The sequence below is a fragment of the Artemia sp. Qi Xiang Cuo genome, chromosome 12 (genome assembly GCF_049724085.1).
Source record: "Artemia sp. Qi Xiang Cuo chromosome 12, ASM4972408v1, whole genome shotgun sequence".
Taxonomy (NCBI): Eukaryota; Metazoa; Arthropoda; class Branchiopoda; order Anostraca; family Artemiidae; genus Artemia; species Artemia sp. Qi Xiang Cuo.
In genome coordinates, this window is record NC_142805.1 from 52,433,875 (window position 1) to 52,451,969 (window position 18,095).

The 18,095-nt window shown below is 37.5% G+C and overlaps 1 protein-coding gene across 1 annotated transcript in view; it reads left to right on the forward strand.

The window, feature by feature from the left end:
- The window catches only part of LOC148946262 (uncharacterized), a 193,048-nt gene extending 178,360 nt beyond the window's left edge, over positions 1–14,688 (forward strand). The window contains exons 3-4 of the mRNA XM_089097646.1: positions 7,968–8,199; positions 14,459–14,688. Of these exons, the coding sequence (XP_088953772.1) occupies positions 7,968–8,199; positions 14,459–14,688 (462 nt within the window). The remainder of the gene's footprint in view (positions 1–7,967; positions 8,200–14,458) is intronic.
- The last annotated feature ends 3,407 nt before the right edge of the window (positions 14,689–18,095 follow it).

Below are 18,095 nucleotides of genomic sequence, written 5' to 3' on the forward strand. Positions count from 1 at the left end.
TTGCAATGTTTGCTGTTTTTATTAGATACCAATAACTTCTCCATGCTACCCTCCTCATCCATAGCCAAAAAAAACTCTTCCAGCTGCATTTTATTATTGGAATCGCGACGGGCCTGTGCATAGGAACACGCAACTAGTTTGTGTTCCATGACTATATTTGGTCTTGATGGGTCTGATACCTTCACCAGTCTTGATTCACAATCCAAACATACTTTATCAACCTGTAGCAGGGAATTTTGGGAGTTTTTAAATTGTATAGTATCTTTGCCTTCTGCCGGCATTTCTATTCTTTGATTGCCATGAATTTTACAATATCTCATGTGATTCGAGAATGTTCGTTCAGATGTGAACGGGGAAAGGCACATGGGGCAATAGTGACGTTCCCCTTTCTGAACACCTTCAGATAAGAGTCGACTTATTGCTGTAACGGGGAAAAAATGAACCTAGGAATTTACATCTTTGGGAGGTTCATAAATAACCCAAACCCAATTTTTAGTATTATCTGCCAACGGTGTCCCTACTGAATATAAAACTCCTTTTTTATTCGGTTTCTTTCCCCCATTTACAAATTCTGTGTCATACTGGAGAACAAGCCCCCCAACCCGAAAGTTGCGTTTGCTTTTTAAAAAACGGTTATTTTTTCTAAGGACACCGGATACTTCCCCTCTAAACAATCAAAATTTACTTTAGGGAAATTTTCACCACCGTTACGTGCAAGTCTGTGTTGATTTTTCATTGATGACTCATCTTTTAGTGTTTAATGGGCTGTTGCTAAAAATGTGTATTTAAAACAATGTAGCCCAGTTTCAAATTTGAAGCCTTGCATCCCCCCCGTAGCCGTAAAATCCGAGTATTAATTTGTTTTTCTACCCCGCCCTCTCCTTAAAATAATTTTTTTTAAATCTACTGAGATTCAGATCCCTGTGTTCAATGTATAAAATTGTGGACCCACTTCCCCTCTCGTTAAACGTGTCCAAAGTCGATATGAATTTATTAACCCAGTTGAAAAAGTTACCCTCAAATTCATTTAGACCAGGGTAAAAATTTTGATTGCCAGTTAAAAAATGAAAATAAAAAATGTCCCCAGATGTCCCCCTTTGTAAATAAACTTTTTGATTTACCGATGCCTTAATCCCCCCCTGACCCCCCCATTTCTGAATCTGAATCTCAATAAGTGCTCGGATTCGGTCGATGTAGGTATGAAGAACATTTACAGGGTCTGTTAAAATGACATTCCCGTCAACCAGGTTTTCCTCGGGGGGATTAAAATCTACCCTATGTGTTTGCAAGTGACCTAGAGCAGATTCTAAAAAAAAATTCACGCAGTTCCGGGGACGTGACACTATTTTCATGTCCTTCACCTATCTGCAGAGGATCCAATTCATTAATTATAAAATCATTGTCAAAAATGTCTCCAGAAACATTAGGTCCAACAATTTGCATAAGGCTATCCATTTCTTCAGTTGTAAATTGAAAATCCAGGGGAATACGAAATGACGTACCTTCACTAACATCATCCGGCGAGAGTGAACAATTACCCATGATATTCTGAAGTCCCGGGCCAGGGAAGGCAGTTGTTTTCGTAGCTTCCCCCTGAAACTAGAAAATGAATGGATTGAGTTTTTTTTTTCTTTGGGGAAAGTTTTATCACAATTATAGCACACTATTTTTTTCCTAGTCGGATTTATCAAACAATTTTTTTTTATTCTTTGAGGAAAGTTTTATCACAATTAAATCAAACTATTTATTTATTTTTCTTTGTTGGATTTGTATTTATAAATCAATTTTGTTTTATTTGAGGAAAGTCTTATCAAAATTAAAGCACACTATTTATTTTTTTTCCTAGTCGGATTTGTATTTATCAAACAATTGTTTTTTTGTTTTTTTTAATTGGATTCGTATTTATCAAACAAATGCATAATAAATTACAAATTTTTTGCTTATAGCATTATTTACAAAACAAATGCATAATAAATTACAAATTTTGTTAATAACACACACGCACACACACGCACACGTACACGCACACACACACATGCGCACACACTCACACACACACACAAACACACACACGTATGCGCACACACTCACACACACACACACACGTATGCGCAAACACGTTCACACACACGCGCGCACACACATACACACACACGTATGCGCGCACACGTTCACACACACACATGCGCACACACGCACACACACGTCTTAACGTTCGTCTAATAGCAATAAAATATGGTAAAAAAAATCAACTCAATAATTGTCTTAATAGCTCATTAAAAAAAATCGACTCTTTTTTTTCCTACAAATCTAGTCATCCATAAAAAATAGCGATCAGATTCCTTTTCCTACAAATCTACTCGTTTAATGTTGCTTTGTTTTTTTTCTTAATTGGATTCGTATTTATCAAACAAATGTATAGAAAATTACAAATTTTTGCTTATAGCATTATTTACAAAACAAATGCATAATAAATTACAAATTTTGTTAATAACACACACGCACACACACACACGTACACTCGCACACATGCGCACACATGCACACAAACACACACGTATGCGCATACATTCACACACACACACACACACACACACGTATGCGCACACACGTTCACACACACCCGCACACGCACACACACACACGCACACACACACGCAGACACACATGTGCACACTACACACACACACACACATACATACGTATGCGCACGCACGTTCAAACACACACATGCGCACACACATCGCAACGTTTGACTAATAGCAATAAAATATGGTAAAAAAATCAACTCAATAATTGTCTTAATAGCTCATTAAAAAAATTGACTCTTTTTTTCCTACAAATCTAGTCGTCCATAAAAAATAGTGAATAGATTCCTTTTCCTACATATCTACTTCTTTTATGTTGTTTTTTTTTCTTAATTTAATTCGTATCTATAGAAAAAATTTACAAAAAATCAAAAATTGTGGCTTATTTTACTATTTACAAAACAAATGCATAATAAATTAAAAATTTTTTTAATAACACGCACGCACACACACACACGCACATGCACACATGCGCAAACACTCACACACACACACGTATGCGCACACACGTTCACACACAGACGTAGACGCACACACGCATCCTCAAACACACATGCACACACACTCTCACACACACACACACACGAATGCGCACACACGTTCACATACACACACATGCGCACACACATCTCAACGTTTGACTAATAGCAATAAAATATGGAAAAAAAAATCAAATCAATAATTGTCTTAATAGCTCATTAAAAAAAATTGACTCTTTTTTTCCTAAAAATCTAGTCATCCATAAAAAATAGCAATCAGATTCCTTTTCCTACAAATCTATTCGTTTAATGTTGTTTTTTTTTCTTAATTGGATTCTTATTTATCAAACAAATGCATAATAAATTACAAATTTTTGCTTATAGCATTATTTACAGAACAAATGCATAATAAATTAAAAATTTTGTTAGTAACACAAACGCACATACACACACGTACACGCACACACACATGCGCACACACTCACACACACATACGTATGCGCAAACACTCACACAACCACACACGTATGCGCACACTCGTTCACACACACGTGCACACGCACACACACATCGCAACGTTTGACTAATAGCAATAAAATATGGATAAAAAAATCAACTCAATAATTGTCTTAGTAGCTCATTAAAAAAAATTGACTCTTTTCTTTCTACACATCTAGCCATTCATTGAAAATGGTAATTACTTTCTTTTCCCTGCAAATATACTCGTTTTAAAAATTGACTATTTGTAATAGCAATAACGTAAAGTACATTAGGTAAAAATACATACATTTCCAAATTCAGACTGCACTTGTGTGTCGGATGGGGCGGTGATGATCGTTTCTTGCATAGATGAGCCAGCGGGGTTCACCATCCTGTGAGCAGCCACCCATTCTCTTTTATGGTTTTGACCAGACTGTATTCGCGTGGTTCCCGATGGGCCAGTTATCTCCACTTGTTGCATTGGAGTAATGCCATTAGCCTTGGCCTTCTTTTGAGGAGGAGAGTAATTGTAGTAATTTTCCTCCTTAAAAAGAAGAAAAAATTTAGTATGGATAAAACGTTTCCCCTTTTTTACAGAAGAAAAATTTAGTCTGCACAAAGAACCCCCTCCCTCCCTCCCCCTTACTTTCCATGTGACGACATAGTTTGTTTTTTCACCTCGCAATTAAGGTGTTAGAATTGATACATTGCTCCCCTCCCCCGACTTTTATTTTTATAAAACCCTCTTGATCATGGAATACAATTGAAAATAGAATATCTCTCGTCTAATTAGACCAGAATACAATTTCTCTCTTTGTCAAGGAAAACCCTTGCTGCTATTCATAAACATGTGCTATTAATATGTGATAACACGAGCGTGCGAAGTTTGGTTCCAAAAAGGATCCTTTCTGTAATTATAAACACATGTGGTTTTAGACCGGAAAAAAGATTTTTGATAAGGGGAAAAGGGACATTTTGAACGAAATAACTAAAACTAATGAAATAAACTCGTAAACATAGGAGGGGGGATTTAGGTTTACATAGTGGAAAAAAGAGCGTACTTTAAGTTTTCTAGCGAGTATACTCATCATATTGTAGGGTTTGTATTGTTGGAGGGGAGGGGGGCTATGTCCCCCTGAAATTTGAATTTAGTAGTGGGGTGGTAAAAGAATTCTATTTGGAAATAAATTAAGAAATTTAGTAAACTGTACTCACATTGTAAATTGATGTATCCATTTCTTCAAAATTAATAATATTTAGTGTACTATTCATAGTATGTTAAATCATAACGAAAATTTAATTGTAAGGTATGGCCATTTTATACAAAATCTCAAGGACGAATAAAAAATCACGTATTTTATTTGTAACCAATCACCAGTCGAGTTATCGTATATTGAGCAACCTCTGATGTCTCTGATTGGACCCCTAAAAAACAGATGTTGGCTAAAAAAAACAGTCTGGTTGAAAAACTTGGAGTTGAAACAAACTTGTATGGGGAATCCCCGCTCATACTGCTCACTTTTTTGCAATGTTCAGGAACCGGTGGGGAATCCCCGCTCGTTTTGAAAGGTACCAAAGGGACATAAGCAAATAGCATGTAGTTTCAAAACGTGTTTAATCACGTGTAGAGGTCCCATAGAATAACACAGGAAGGAACATAAGGCCATAGAATAGCATGGGAGGGAGCATAAACCCTTAGAATAGCATAGGAAGGAACATAGCGCTATAGAATAGCATGGGAGGGAGCATAAACCCTTAGAATAGAATAGGAAGGAACATAAAACCCTTAGAATAGCATAGGAAGGAACAAAAACCCTTAGAAGAGCATGGGGAGGGAACAGAAACCCTAAGAATAGCATAGGAAGGAACATAGTGCTATAGAATAGCATGGGAGGGAACATAAGCTCCTGGAATAGCATAGGAAGGAACATAAACTCCTGGAATAGCATAGGAAGGAACATAAGCCCTTAGAATAGCATAAGAAGGAACATAGGGCAAGCAAATCCATAAGTACATGCTCTGGAAATGTTTTTCCTATACGTCTAAGCAAATAGCATGGTAATTCCTATACGTCTAAGCAAAATGGTAGGTACTACTCAACTAATCTTAGCACTGAAAAAAAGCTGAATAAATTTTATGTGCTATTAGTTTTAGTAAAAAAAAACAAAAAAACTTATTTCATAAGATGATCTGGGGTCGGCTGTACAGTAGTATTCTTTTCGTGCCCCGCGTGTTTTTTTTTTCCTTGTCAAGCTTTGGATTTTTTATTTAATTTTACACATTTTCCATAAATGTAAGCTAATCGACACCTATCAACCTAACTTATAAGAAGCTACTCTTCCTAAACGTCTTATTCAAGCTATCTCTGGATGCTAGTATAGAGGGATCTTTCTTTTAATAGAAACAGCTGCGCCCTTATATACTCTAGCGTCCAGCATCGATCTGTCAGATTTATAATAAGATAACCAATAAAGTTACTCGTCTTCCGTCAAGTATAAGCCATGTTAACGACCATAGACTGAATTGGCTATGATAATTTCAGTGTTCCCAAAGAGGTAGCAGGCTTTTACCATTTCTATGTTGCTTTCCTGTCTGAAATTGACCTTAATTGTGGTACTATTTGTACCCATTCTAAATACACGGGCATCGAAGTCTCGTGATGAAAAAGCACCCATTTTTACCTGGACCTTATCAATTCGCTCCAGCAACTATATTTAAAATTCTTCTGAACCACTGCTGTCTCTGTTAGTTGGCTCTGAACGGGCATACAACAATGTGGCTGGTATCCTCCAATTTTTAGCCATAAATTTCGCAAATTTTCCATTAATAGCATCCTGCCAACATTGTTCATCCCTGTTTCTATTTCCCACCTGAATAAATGTATTTAATATCAGCTGTTTTTTTTCTAATCCAGCGATATGATTTTCCGGGAGTCCTAACGAGTCCAGTTCAAAACATATAAATTTATTAGTCAAAATACGGTAGTTAGCTTTCAACATCGTAATGTTGCACGTAACAATTGTTTTATTATTTCAATCATTAAAACGGCTGAGGCCTCACAAAAAGCAAACGGCCCCGATGTATAGTCCTCCACAAGTCTTAGCAAATTGCTCACGCCAACTTACGACCGGACAGCAAGAAATCCCCTGGGTCTTCAGTTGAATGCAGGCTTTTTGTCGTTTACAAATCTATAATTTTCTGAAGGGGCGCCACCCCTCAAAGGTACCCTATAAGGCTATTTGCAGTCGCAATTTTAATTAAGAGAAGCGTCACTATTAGGCCAAGCTAACAGGATATCATTTCCGTTTATAGGCGATGAGAAAGGAGCTAATAGGCTTTAATAACTCCTTTCTTACAGATTTAAACGACAATACTCCTAGGCCCTCATCCATTTATTACTTTGCTTTTTATTTTGGCTGGTATTCATTATTTCGAGAGGGTTCTTTGAAAAGGATTTTTTTTTTCTTTCACGTTTAGTAATAAAGTAATGAGAACGTTCAGATGGATTGATAAATATATATTCGCACTAAAAGGCTTAATGGGGCAGGGTTAATACAAAAATAAATGGTATACCAAATAAATTTTACTATCCTAGAATACAAATCCAGTAAATAAACTAAAGAAGTAATCTATACGATCTCCAAAATACAGAATCTATCCCTGATTGTTCCTTATCCCTGAAGTATATATGTAACTTAATATTATTTTTTTCAATTCATCAAAATTCCACTTTCCCAGGGAAAATTAATTTAATTACCCCCTTGACTTACGGCTCTTGTCAGGACGGTGTAGAGAACTATGAGACCAAGTGCCTCTAGATTGATCCAACACTTGACAGCTCACTGCTTCTTCTTTTGGGATGTAGGCTTCGGGAAGGAGTTCGTTGGCTTTGTCTTTGCACCAAGTAGAGGGTTTCTCCTGGAACGTTTCCATCCGGATGAGGTGGGGTCGAAGTCAAACACAACCTGTGCTGGGGCGTCATGTGGCAGACGAAGGAGGTGGCTGAACTAGCAAACAGTGTGCTGGGGAAGTTGCGTCGAGAAAGGACTATTTTACCCTCAAACTTGAAAAATTGATTAAATGATCATTATCTTCTTAATTGGACAAAAATGTGGACCTGTATTTAACCACATACTACCCAAAATATTTGACCGTATGTCCAGATCCTAACCAATATCCAATTGCCGATATTACCGCGTTAAGTACTCCTAACAAATCATACTTTAAAGTAAAAACTCCCTCACTCCGTATTTCTGTCGCCTTAACATACACGGAGAGGGCGGGGTCGTAGACAATAAAAAGTAAAATATAGCATCGAAGTTAATACGGATTCAAATAATTTTTGTTTATCCAACTTGTGCTTGTATTTTTTAGAAAAGTCGGTAATTTTTTGGTAAAATCTATGTTTTTAAATTTTCAGCTAAAAGTAAAAAGGGCTAGCGATAATTGGGAAGTAGATAGTGGCCAAGGGTCTGAACCAGATCCACATTCTTTGAAACACTCCAGTGCGATAAGAAGCAACAGCCAATGTCAGTGCAATCTGGGGACCATGCAGACGACAGCTTTCAATGGCCAAGCAGTTAATGGCCAAGAGGTAAACGGCGACCAGCTAGCGAACGAAACAAGAGATCAACTCTTAGATAGTCATCCAGGTAGTTTTTACTTTTGATTTGTTGAATTAGGAGTTGGGGTAGGGAAGCAACTTAGTAGAAACCAGAAATATCCAATTTATTACATCTAGCTTATGATAGCAGTCATAATTACTCTTTAAGAGAGAAATGGATTCACGTCCCCCAATGAAAAAAAAATTGAAAAAATGCTAATAATTTATTAGCTGGTTAAAAATTTAGTTTGCTTGAGACTTCAAGAAATTTATCTTTCAATTGAAGGTACAATATGAATTGGCAATGTGATGCCACTTGGATGTAGGATAGGGGTGTTTCTGTCCTTCCCCCTTAGATCCATTACTTTTACGGTTATTCCGATAATTCCATACTTTTTAATAGAACTAGCCTATTTCTGCAATCCTACTCCCTAACATAGCTCATATCTACGTGCCTGCGCTTTTTCAAACAACAAAGGGTAATTCCTTACAGATTCCTTACAATAAGCCTGTATCCTGGAAAATTATATAACGACAGAACATGCTCAGAAATTAAAAAAGTTTCACAAAGGCCAATTACATCAAATTTACTATTCACATTATCAATTAACTGGAGAATTTCATAATACGTTGAAGTTACATGGCAATTCCAATGACACAGGCAAAACGACCTTGCTATGGGCGCCCATATGGGGGGGGGGGGCATGGGGGGCCTCCCCCCCCTGGCTGAACGATGCTGCCTTATTTTTATATTTTTATTCTGAGATTTCTATTATATAGCATTAAAAGTGCCAATTAGACGAGGTTTGCCCCCCCCCTGGAATTCAGCTTATGGGCGCCCATGGACCTTGCATTCACCTCTAATCCTGAAGAAATCACATCCACATCTCAACTATCTCTTTGCGGGGAAAAATCAGCATTTATACTTTCCGGAAGTAAATCATCATAAAGAACCTCTCCTACTTTAAAAAGATTACTCTCTAGAAATCGAAAGTGAAAAATATCACCCATCATCCTTACAACATGCACTCGAAAAAAAAAATGAGCAACAACAGAAGTAAAAAAGAAGAAAAAAAAAGAAGAAGACACTTCTAACTAAATCAACTATGACAAATTCAATAAGTATCTGCTAGGCTATAGAGCCAACGGGGTGTGCTTTGCCTGGGTAATTTCGCAAAAAGTGACCTTTGTCTGTCCAAACATTTTTTACATCGAACTTGTGCCGTGCACTATTTAATATTGCCTTTCTATGTTTCGTAAGAAATTCACTAACATAAATTCCGGATCCAGCTAAATTTGAATTAGTTTTAAACACTTTGTATGCAAGTTCTTTTGATACCAACTTCACTGAAACTGGGGCCACAGGATCTGGATTTCTGCGAGCTAAATTTCGAGAATCAAGGAGGCACACTTATGTCTCTATAAAGAGGTGACCCACCACAATGTTAAGCGATTTTAGGTCCTAGAGGTCGCAGAGAGACGGCGGTGATCGCATTTTGTAGCCCAAACTCAAACTAAGAAACGCGCAAAATTTCATCCTCCTCCGACTTTATCTTCATGGGGTAAACTGGGCCGGAAGTTTCGACCCTACCACCACAACCCCCCTTTAATGTTGTCCGATTGGGCTGAAACTTAGAGGTTAAGCTTTCCTAGGACCCGGGAGCTTATCCTCGAAATTTCAGCTCAATCCGATCACTCCTTCTCTGTTTTCAAAAAACCAAATATAGCCACTTAAACTTCATTTCTCTTTTTTTTTTCTTGTTATCCACGCCTACAGGCCACAGTTGGCAACTGATCCAGGTGGATGAGGACTAATTCAAAGCAAAATTTGACCTGTTAGGGCCTTTTGATATTGTCAGACTGAAAAAATTATCCTCCGAATTTACATTTACGAAAAACCTCGTTTTCCTATAAGAACCCGCTATAAGCGGGCTCTTATCGTTTCCCGTTCGGGCTAGCCCAGAAGCCCGCAAGCTGGCAAATCAGCTAACAGTTAGTCAAGCAATAATAAGTGATAAACTGTACAAAAACGTGCAGAAATTATTTGAAAAAAAACTACGTTTTCTAAAGAGTTAAAGAGGCTGATTTACAAGGTCGAACCTTAAAACATACAGGGATTAGGAGGCACAGTTGGGGGGGCTGCTGCCCCCCCAAACCCCCCGCTTTCGCAGCCTTAAAATAAAAAAACAGTTTTTTAAACTGAAAGTAAGGAGCGACATTAAATCTTAAAACGAACAGAAATTATTCCGTATATGAAAGGGGCTGTGCCCTCCTCAACGCCTCGCTCTTTACGCTAAAGTTTTGTTGTTTAAAAAAAGAGTTGTGAGAAAGTCAAACTTTAGCGTAAAGAGCGAGGCGTTGAGGAGGGCACAGCCCCTTTCATATACGGAATAATTTCTGTTCGTTTTAAGATTTAATGTCGCTCCTTACTTTCAGTTTAAAAAACTTTTTTTTATTTAAAGGCTGCGAAAGCGGGGTTTGGGGGCGGCAGCCCCCCAACTGTGCCTCCTAATCTCTGTACGTTTTAAGGTTCGACCTTGTAACTCAGCCTCTTTAACTCTTTAGAAAACGTAGTTTTTTTCAAATAATCTTCCGTAGAGTTGAGTCTGAAACGCTGAATCGACACAAAATGTACCCTAGTAATAGTCGAAACTCCCATAGTTGACTTAACATGGTTTAGGACTCCAGTTCAAAATCATCAAGCTTGTTCTCTATTGTAAAAATACGTTTTTATAGTGCTTCAATTTGACTCTTTAGTCCTTTAATTAAGTTTTCAATGTGCTCAAACCTCATATTAAAATCTAGCACTATAGCATCATAAATTTATGCAGTGATAATTTGGCTATTTATCTGTAATAATTAAAAAAAAACTTTCCGAAAAATAAGTTTTTCAAACAAAAGTAAAGGCCATTTTAAACTTAAGCTCAGCAGATACAAATAACTTTTAAAAAATACATTTTAAAAGTTTTTTTAATTAATTTTTGCTCGTTTTGGATTGAAAAAAATTTCAAGTTTTTAAATATTCCTTCTTTCAAAATCAAACTTAAAAAAAAATCAAATATTTACCAAAGTATCAGAAGTTATATCAAAGTAAAAAATAGGTTTTTGTCAACCTTGGAGTTTTATTATCTGATGTTTGAACTATTTTTAACAAAATTGCTATCTCAAAATTTTTATCAGATGGGTTTGGGGAAAAAGGGCTTGGGAGAACTAGATTAAGCTTTGTTCTTTTTTGACTCTTTAAGAGTGAACTAGAACTTTCTATTTTCAATCAAATGAGCCCTCTCTGAAATTTGTACAAGTATCCCTTATATAAGAACCGTATATATCCCTAGAGTACAACTTACAACGCCTATCCCTGGGCCCTGGGGGGTTGTGTCGAACTGGAGTTTTAATATCTTATGGTTGAACTATTTTTAACAAAATAGTCACCTGAAATTTTTATCGGATGGGTTTATCTATCCGATACACCCAAAGGCGTGGAGGGTAGGAGGGGCTAGTTGTCCTCTGATCTTTTTTCATTCTAAGAAAATGAACTAGAACTTTTAATTTCCATTCAAATGAACCCTCTCTGAAGTTTATACGAGCATACCTTCCATAAGAACCATATATGCCCCCAGAGCAATACTTACAATGCCTGTCCCAGCCCTGGGTCGACACAGGAGTTTTTCTTATCTGATCTTTGAAGTATTTTTAACGAAATGACCATACGTAAAGGAGTTTTTGTTATATGATCTTTGAAATATTTTTAACAAAATGGCGAAGTCAAATTTTTATCAGATGTATTTGGGGAAAAGGGCTTGAGGGCCAGTTGCCCTCTGATCACTTCTGACTCTTAAGAAGAGCACTAGAACTCTCGATTTTGAATCGAATGAGCACACTTTGAAGTTTATACGACGACCCCTTCTATATGTAGTGCCTCTGGGAAAAAAATAAATGGAGTGTGGGGAGAGGCTAGCTGCCCTCCAATCACTTTTGACTCTTAAAAAGTGAATTACAACTTTCAATTTCCAATCAAATGAGCCCTCTAGGAATTTTATACGAGCATCCCTTCCATAACAACCATATATGCCCCAAGGACATAATCTATGACGCCTACCCCCGGGCCCTGGGGGGCTGTGTCGACACCGGAGTTTTTGTTATCAGAACTTGGAACTATTTTTAACAAAATGTTTATCTCAAAATTTGTATCTGATGCATTTAGGGCGTGGAGGAGGGGGGCTAGTTACCCTCCGATCACTTTTAACTCTTAAAAAGTGAACAAGAACTTTCAGTCTCAAATCAAATGAGCCCTTTCCGAAATTTATACGAGCATCCCTTCCATAAGAACTATATATACCCCTAGAGCATTACTCATAACGCCTGCCTCCAGGTCCTGGTGGGTTCCGTCGACACAGGAATTATTCTTATCTGACCATTGAACTATTTTTAATGAAATGGCTATTATAAAATTTTATCGGATGGGCTTCGGGAAAAAAGGGTGTGTGTGTGGAAGGGGGGGGGCTAGTTGCCCTTGGATATCTTTTGACTCTTAGAAATTTAACTAGAACTTTCAATTTCCAACCAAATGAGCCCCCTTTGAATTTTATACGAGCATCCCTTTCATAAGAACCATATGTACTCCCAGGACAATACTTACAACGCCTATCCACTGGGCTCTGGGGGGCGTGTTCGTTATCTAATTTTTGAACAATTTCCAAAAAACTGGCTATATCAAAATTTTTTGCAGACGGGTTTGGGGAAAAAGAGCATGAGGGGGCTAGTTTAACTGTCTTGACTCTTAAAAAGTGAACTAGAACTTTCAATTTCCAATCAAATGAGCCCTCTATAAGGCTTATACGAACATCCCTTTCATAAGAACCATACATGCCCTTAGGGCATAACTTAGAACGGCTTCCCCTGTGCCCTGGGGGGGGGTTCTATTGAAAACCGGATTTTTTCTTATCCGACCTTTGAACTATATTTAACAAGATGTCCATCTCAAAATTTTCATCAGATGGGTTTTAAAGAGAAGGCGTTGGGGGGGGGGGGGCAAGCTACCCTCGGATCTCTTTTGACTATTAAAAAGTGAGCTCGAACTTTCAATATCCAATCAAATGAGCCCTCTCTGATAGTTTATACGAGCATCCCTTTCATGCGAACAATATATGCCCCAGGGCAGTAACTTACAACGCCTGTCCCCAAGCCCTGGGGAGTTGTGACGACACCTGAGTTTTTGTTATCTGACTTTTGAGAAATTTTTAACTTAATGGCTATCTCAAAATTTTTATTGGATACATTTGGGGAAAAGGGGCGTGGGGGGGCTAGTTGCCCTCAAATCTCTTTTGACTCTAAAACACTTAACTAGAACTTTCAATTTTCAATCAAATGAGCCATCTCTTAATTTAATATGAGCATCCCTTCAATAAAAACTATATAGTCCCCCAGGGCATAACTTACCGCACCTGCCCTCGGGCCCTCGGTGGGGGGCTGTTTTGACCCCTGCGTTTTCGTTATATGGTCTTTGAATTACTTAAAAAAAAGCTATCTCAAAGTTCTTATCGTATGGGTTTGAGGAAACAAGGGCGTGGAGGGGGGGGGCTAGGTGCCCTCCAATCTCTTTTGACTCTTAAAACACTTAACTAGAACTTTCAATTTCCAATAAAATGCGCCATCTCTTGAATGTTTGTACGAGCATCCCTTCAATAAGAACCATATAGCCTATGCCCCCAGGGCATAACTTACAACACCTTCCCTCGGGCCCTGGGGGGGCTGTTTTGACCCCTGAGTTTTCGTTTTACGGTCTTTGAACTATTTTAAAAAAACGCTATCTCAAAGTTCTTATGGGATGGGTTTGAGTAAAAAAGGGCATGGAGGGGGGGGGGCTAGATGCCCTCCAATCTCTTTTGACTCTTATACTAGAACTTTCTTTTATAGTTTCCGTCTGTTTTCATTGAGAATGTTAAACATTTATTCGTCTGTGCAAACTCAGAAGATGGTGACAAGGGGCTCGAGGCCGTGAATTATCTGATGAATTATTCATCATCAAGACCAGCTGACTTTGTAACTGCATATGTGAAAACATTCCTCTTAAGAGTTTTTCAGTGTTTTAAATTTTATTTTTGAAGACGTACACGTAGTGCTGCAAGGCTTTATTAAGACTTTAAAAGAAGCGTTTCTGTAGTTTAGATCTTCTTAAAGTTTTGACGGATAGTAGTTCTGAGAATTTTGAATGTTGCCCAATTATTGTTCCTTTTTTTTTATCTAAAAACTAAGTTTTTTAATGTTATTTGTTGTCGCTGAAAGATCTGTTGAGGCTGCTGTTGTAGGAGCTGTTGATTGCTATATAGTTGGGCCTGACGTTGAACTGAAGGCTGTTGAGGAACTGGCCTTTGATGGGGACTCTGTCCAGGTTGAACTTGCTGTGGTTGTGAAGGAAATTGTCGGGGCTGAAATTGGGTGGGTTGTAGCTGTAACCACCTTCTTCGCAGAGCTAATGGTCATTGGAGTGATAGAACTAAAAACGGCTGTCGTCGTAATGTTTGCAGAAATTCAATAGCACACTGAACAGCTTGATCAAATTGTCTAGGTTGAACCTGAAAGAAATGTTTTGGAGCTTGAATCTAATGCCAGATTTTGAATAGGATATTTTATTAATTTTATTATTTTTATAGTCTTCGTCTGTCTTAATTGAGAATGTTCAACATACTCGGATGTAAAAACCCATAAGATGCTGAAAAGAGGCTCAAGGCCATGAGTCATCTGATGAATTATTCATCATCAAGACTAGCTGACTTTGTACCTGCAGATGTGAAAACATTCCTCTCCAGGGTTTTCCAGTGCTTTAAATTTTATTTTTGAAGACGTACACGTAGTGCTGCTAGGCTGTATTAAGACTCTAAAAGAGGTGTTTATGTAGTTTAGATCTTATTAAATTTTTGACAGATAATAGTTCTGATAATTTTGAATGTTGCCCAATTGTTGTTCCTTTTTTTTTTTATAAAAACAGAATTTTTTAATGTTATTTGTTTTCACTGAAAGAACTGTTGAGGCTGCTGTTGTAAGAGCTGCTGATTGCTAAATAGTTGTGCCTGCCGTTGCACTGAATGCTGTCGGAGAACTGGCATGTGATGGGAACTCTGTTCAGGTTGAACTTTATGTGGCTGTGAAGGAAATTATCGTGGCTGAAATTGGGTGGGTTGTAGCTGTAACCGCTCTCCTCGCAGAGCTACTGGTCTTTGGACTGATAGAACTAAAAACTGCTGTCGGGGTAATGTTTTCAGAAATTGAGTAGCACACTGAACAGCATGAACGAATTGTCTCGGTTGAACCTGAAGGACTGTTTGTGGAGCTTGAATCTAATGACCGATTTTCATTAAGGTATGTTATTAGTTTTATTCTTTTTACATTCCCCGTTTGTGTTCATTGGGAATGTCAAACATACTCGTATGTACAAACACAGAAGATGGTGACAAGAGAATTAAGGCCATGAATCATTTGATGGATTATTTATAGTAAATACTAACTGACTTTGGACCTGCATGTGTGAAAACATTCCTCTTAATAATTTTCAAGTGTTTTGAATTCAATTTTTGAAGACGTACAGGTAGTTCTGTAAGGCTGTGTTAAGACATTAAAAGAGGTGTTTCTGTAGTTTAGATGTTCTTAAATTTTTGACGGATAGTAGTTCGGTTAAGTTTAAATGATGCCCAATTATTGGTTCTTTTTTTTTATCTAAAAACAAAATTTTTTATTGTAATTTGTTGTCACTGAAAAAGATGTTTAGACTGCTCCTGTAGGAGCTGATGAGCGTTAAATATTTGTGCATGACGTTGCACTGAAGTCTGTCGAGGAACTTGCCTTTGCTGGGGACTCGCTCCAGGTTGAACTTGCTGTGGCTGTGACGAAAATTGTCTGGGCTGACATTGGGTGGGTTGTATCTGTAACCATCCTATTCGCACATCTACTGTTCATTGGACTGATAGAACTAAAAACTGCCGTCGGCGTAATGTTTTCAAAAATTGAGTAGCACACTGAGCATCATGAACAGATTGTCTAGGTGGAGCCCGAATGAATTGTTCTGGAGCTTGAATCTAATGCCAAATTTTGATTAAGGCATTTTATTAATTTTATTCTTTTTATATTGTCCGTCTGTTTTCATTGAGAATGTTAAACATTTACTCGTATGTACAAACTCAGAAGATGATGACAAGGGGGCCGAGGCCATGAATCATCTGATGAATTATTTATCATCAAGACCAACTGACTTTGTACCTGTATGTGTGAAAACATTCCTCTTAAGGGTTTTCCAATGCTTTAAATTTTATTTTTGAAGACGTACAAGTAGTGTTCCTAGGATGTATTAAGACTTTAAAAGAAGCGTATCTGTCGTTTAGATCTTCTTAAAGTTTCGACAGATAGTAGTTCGGATAATTTTAAATGTTGCCCACTTGTTTTTCCTCTTTTTTTATCTATAAACTAAATTTTTTATTGTTATTTGTTGTCACTGAAAAATCTGTTGAGGCTGCTGTTGTAGGAGCTGTTGAGTGTTAAATATTTGGGCATGCCGTTGCACTAAAGGTTGTTGAGGAAATGGGCTTTACTGGGAACTCTGTCCAGGTTGAACTTTCTGTGGCTGTGAAGGGAATTGTCGGGGCAGAAATTGGGTGGGTTGTAGCTGTAATCACTCTCCTTGCAGAGCTACTGGTCATTAGAATGATAGAACTAAAATCTGCCGTCGGCATGCTGTTTTCACAAATTCAGTAGCACACTGAACAGTTTGAACGAATTGTCTAGGTTGAGCCCGAAAGAATGGTTGTGGAACTTGAATCTAATGCCCGATTTTGAATATGGCATTTTATTAATTTTATTCTTTTTACAGTTCTCGTTTGTTTTCATTGGGAATGTTAAACATTTACTGGTGTGTGCAAACACAGAAGATGATGACAAGAGGCTCAAGGCCATGAATCATTTGATGGATTATTTATCATCAAGACTAACTGAATTTGTACCTGCATGTGTTAAAATATTCCTCTTAAGGGTTTTCCAGTGCTTTAAATTTTATTTTTGAAGATGTACAAGTAGTTCTGAAAGGCTGTGTTAAGACTCTAAAAGAGGTGTATACGTAGTTTAAATATTTTTAAAGTTTTGATGGATAATAGTTCGGTGAATTTTGAATGCTGACCACTTGTTTTTCATTTTTTTTATCAATAAGCTGAATTTGTTCTTTTTATTTTTTGTCGCGGAAAAATCTGTTTAGTATACTCTTGTAGGAGCTGATGATAGTTAAATAGTTGTGCCTGCTGTTGCAATAAAGGCTGTTGGGGAATTGACCTTTGCTGGGGACTCTGTTCAGGTTTAAATTGCTGTGGCTGTGAAGGAAAATGTCGGGGCTGAAATTGGGTGGATTGTAGCTGTAACTACCCTCCTCGCACAGCTACTGGTCATTGGACGGATAGAGGTAAAAACTGCCGTCGGGGTGTTGTTTTCACAAATTGAGTAGGACACTGAGCAGCTTGACCGAATTGTCTAGGTTGAGACTGAAGGACTTGTTCTGGAGCTTGAATCTAATGCCCAATTTTGAATATGGCATTTTATTGATTTTATTCTTTTTATATTTCCCGTTAGTTTTCATTGAGAATGTTAAACATAGTCGTGTGTGCAAACTCAGAAGATGGTGACAATATTATCAAGGCCATGAATCATTTGATGAATTATTTATCATCAAGACTATCTAACTTTGTACCTGCATATGTGAAAACATTCCTCTTAAGGGTTTTCCAATGCTTTAAATTTTATTTTTTGAAGACGTACACGTTGTTCTCCAAGGCTGTATTTAATACTTTAACAGACGTTTTTCTGTAGTTTAGATATTCTTAAATTTTTGACGGATAGTAGTTCGGTGCATTTTGAATGCTGCCCACTTGTTTTTCATTTTTTTTTTATCAATAAACAAAATTTGTTATT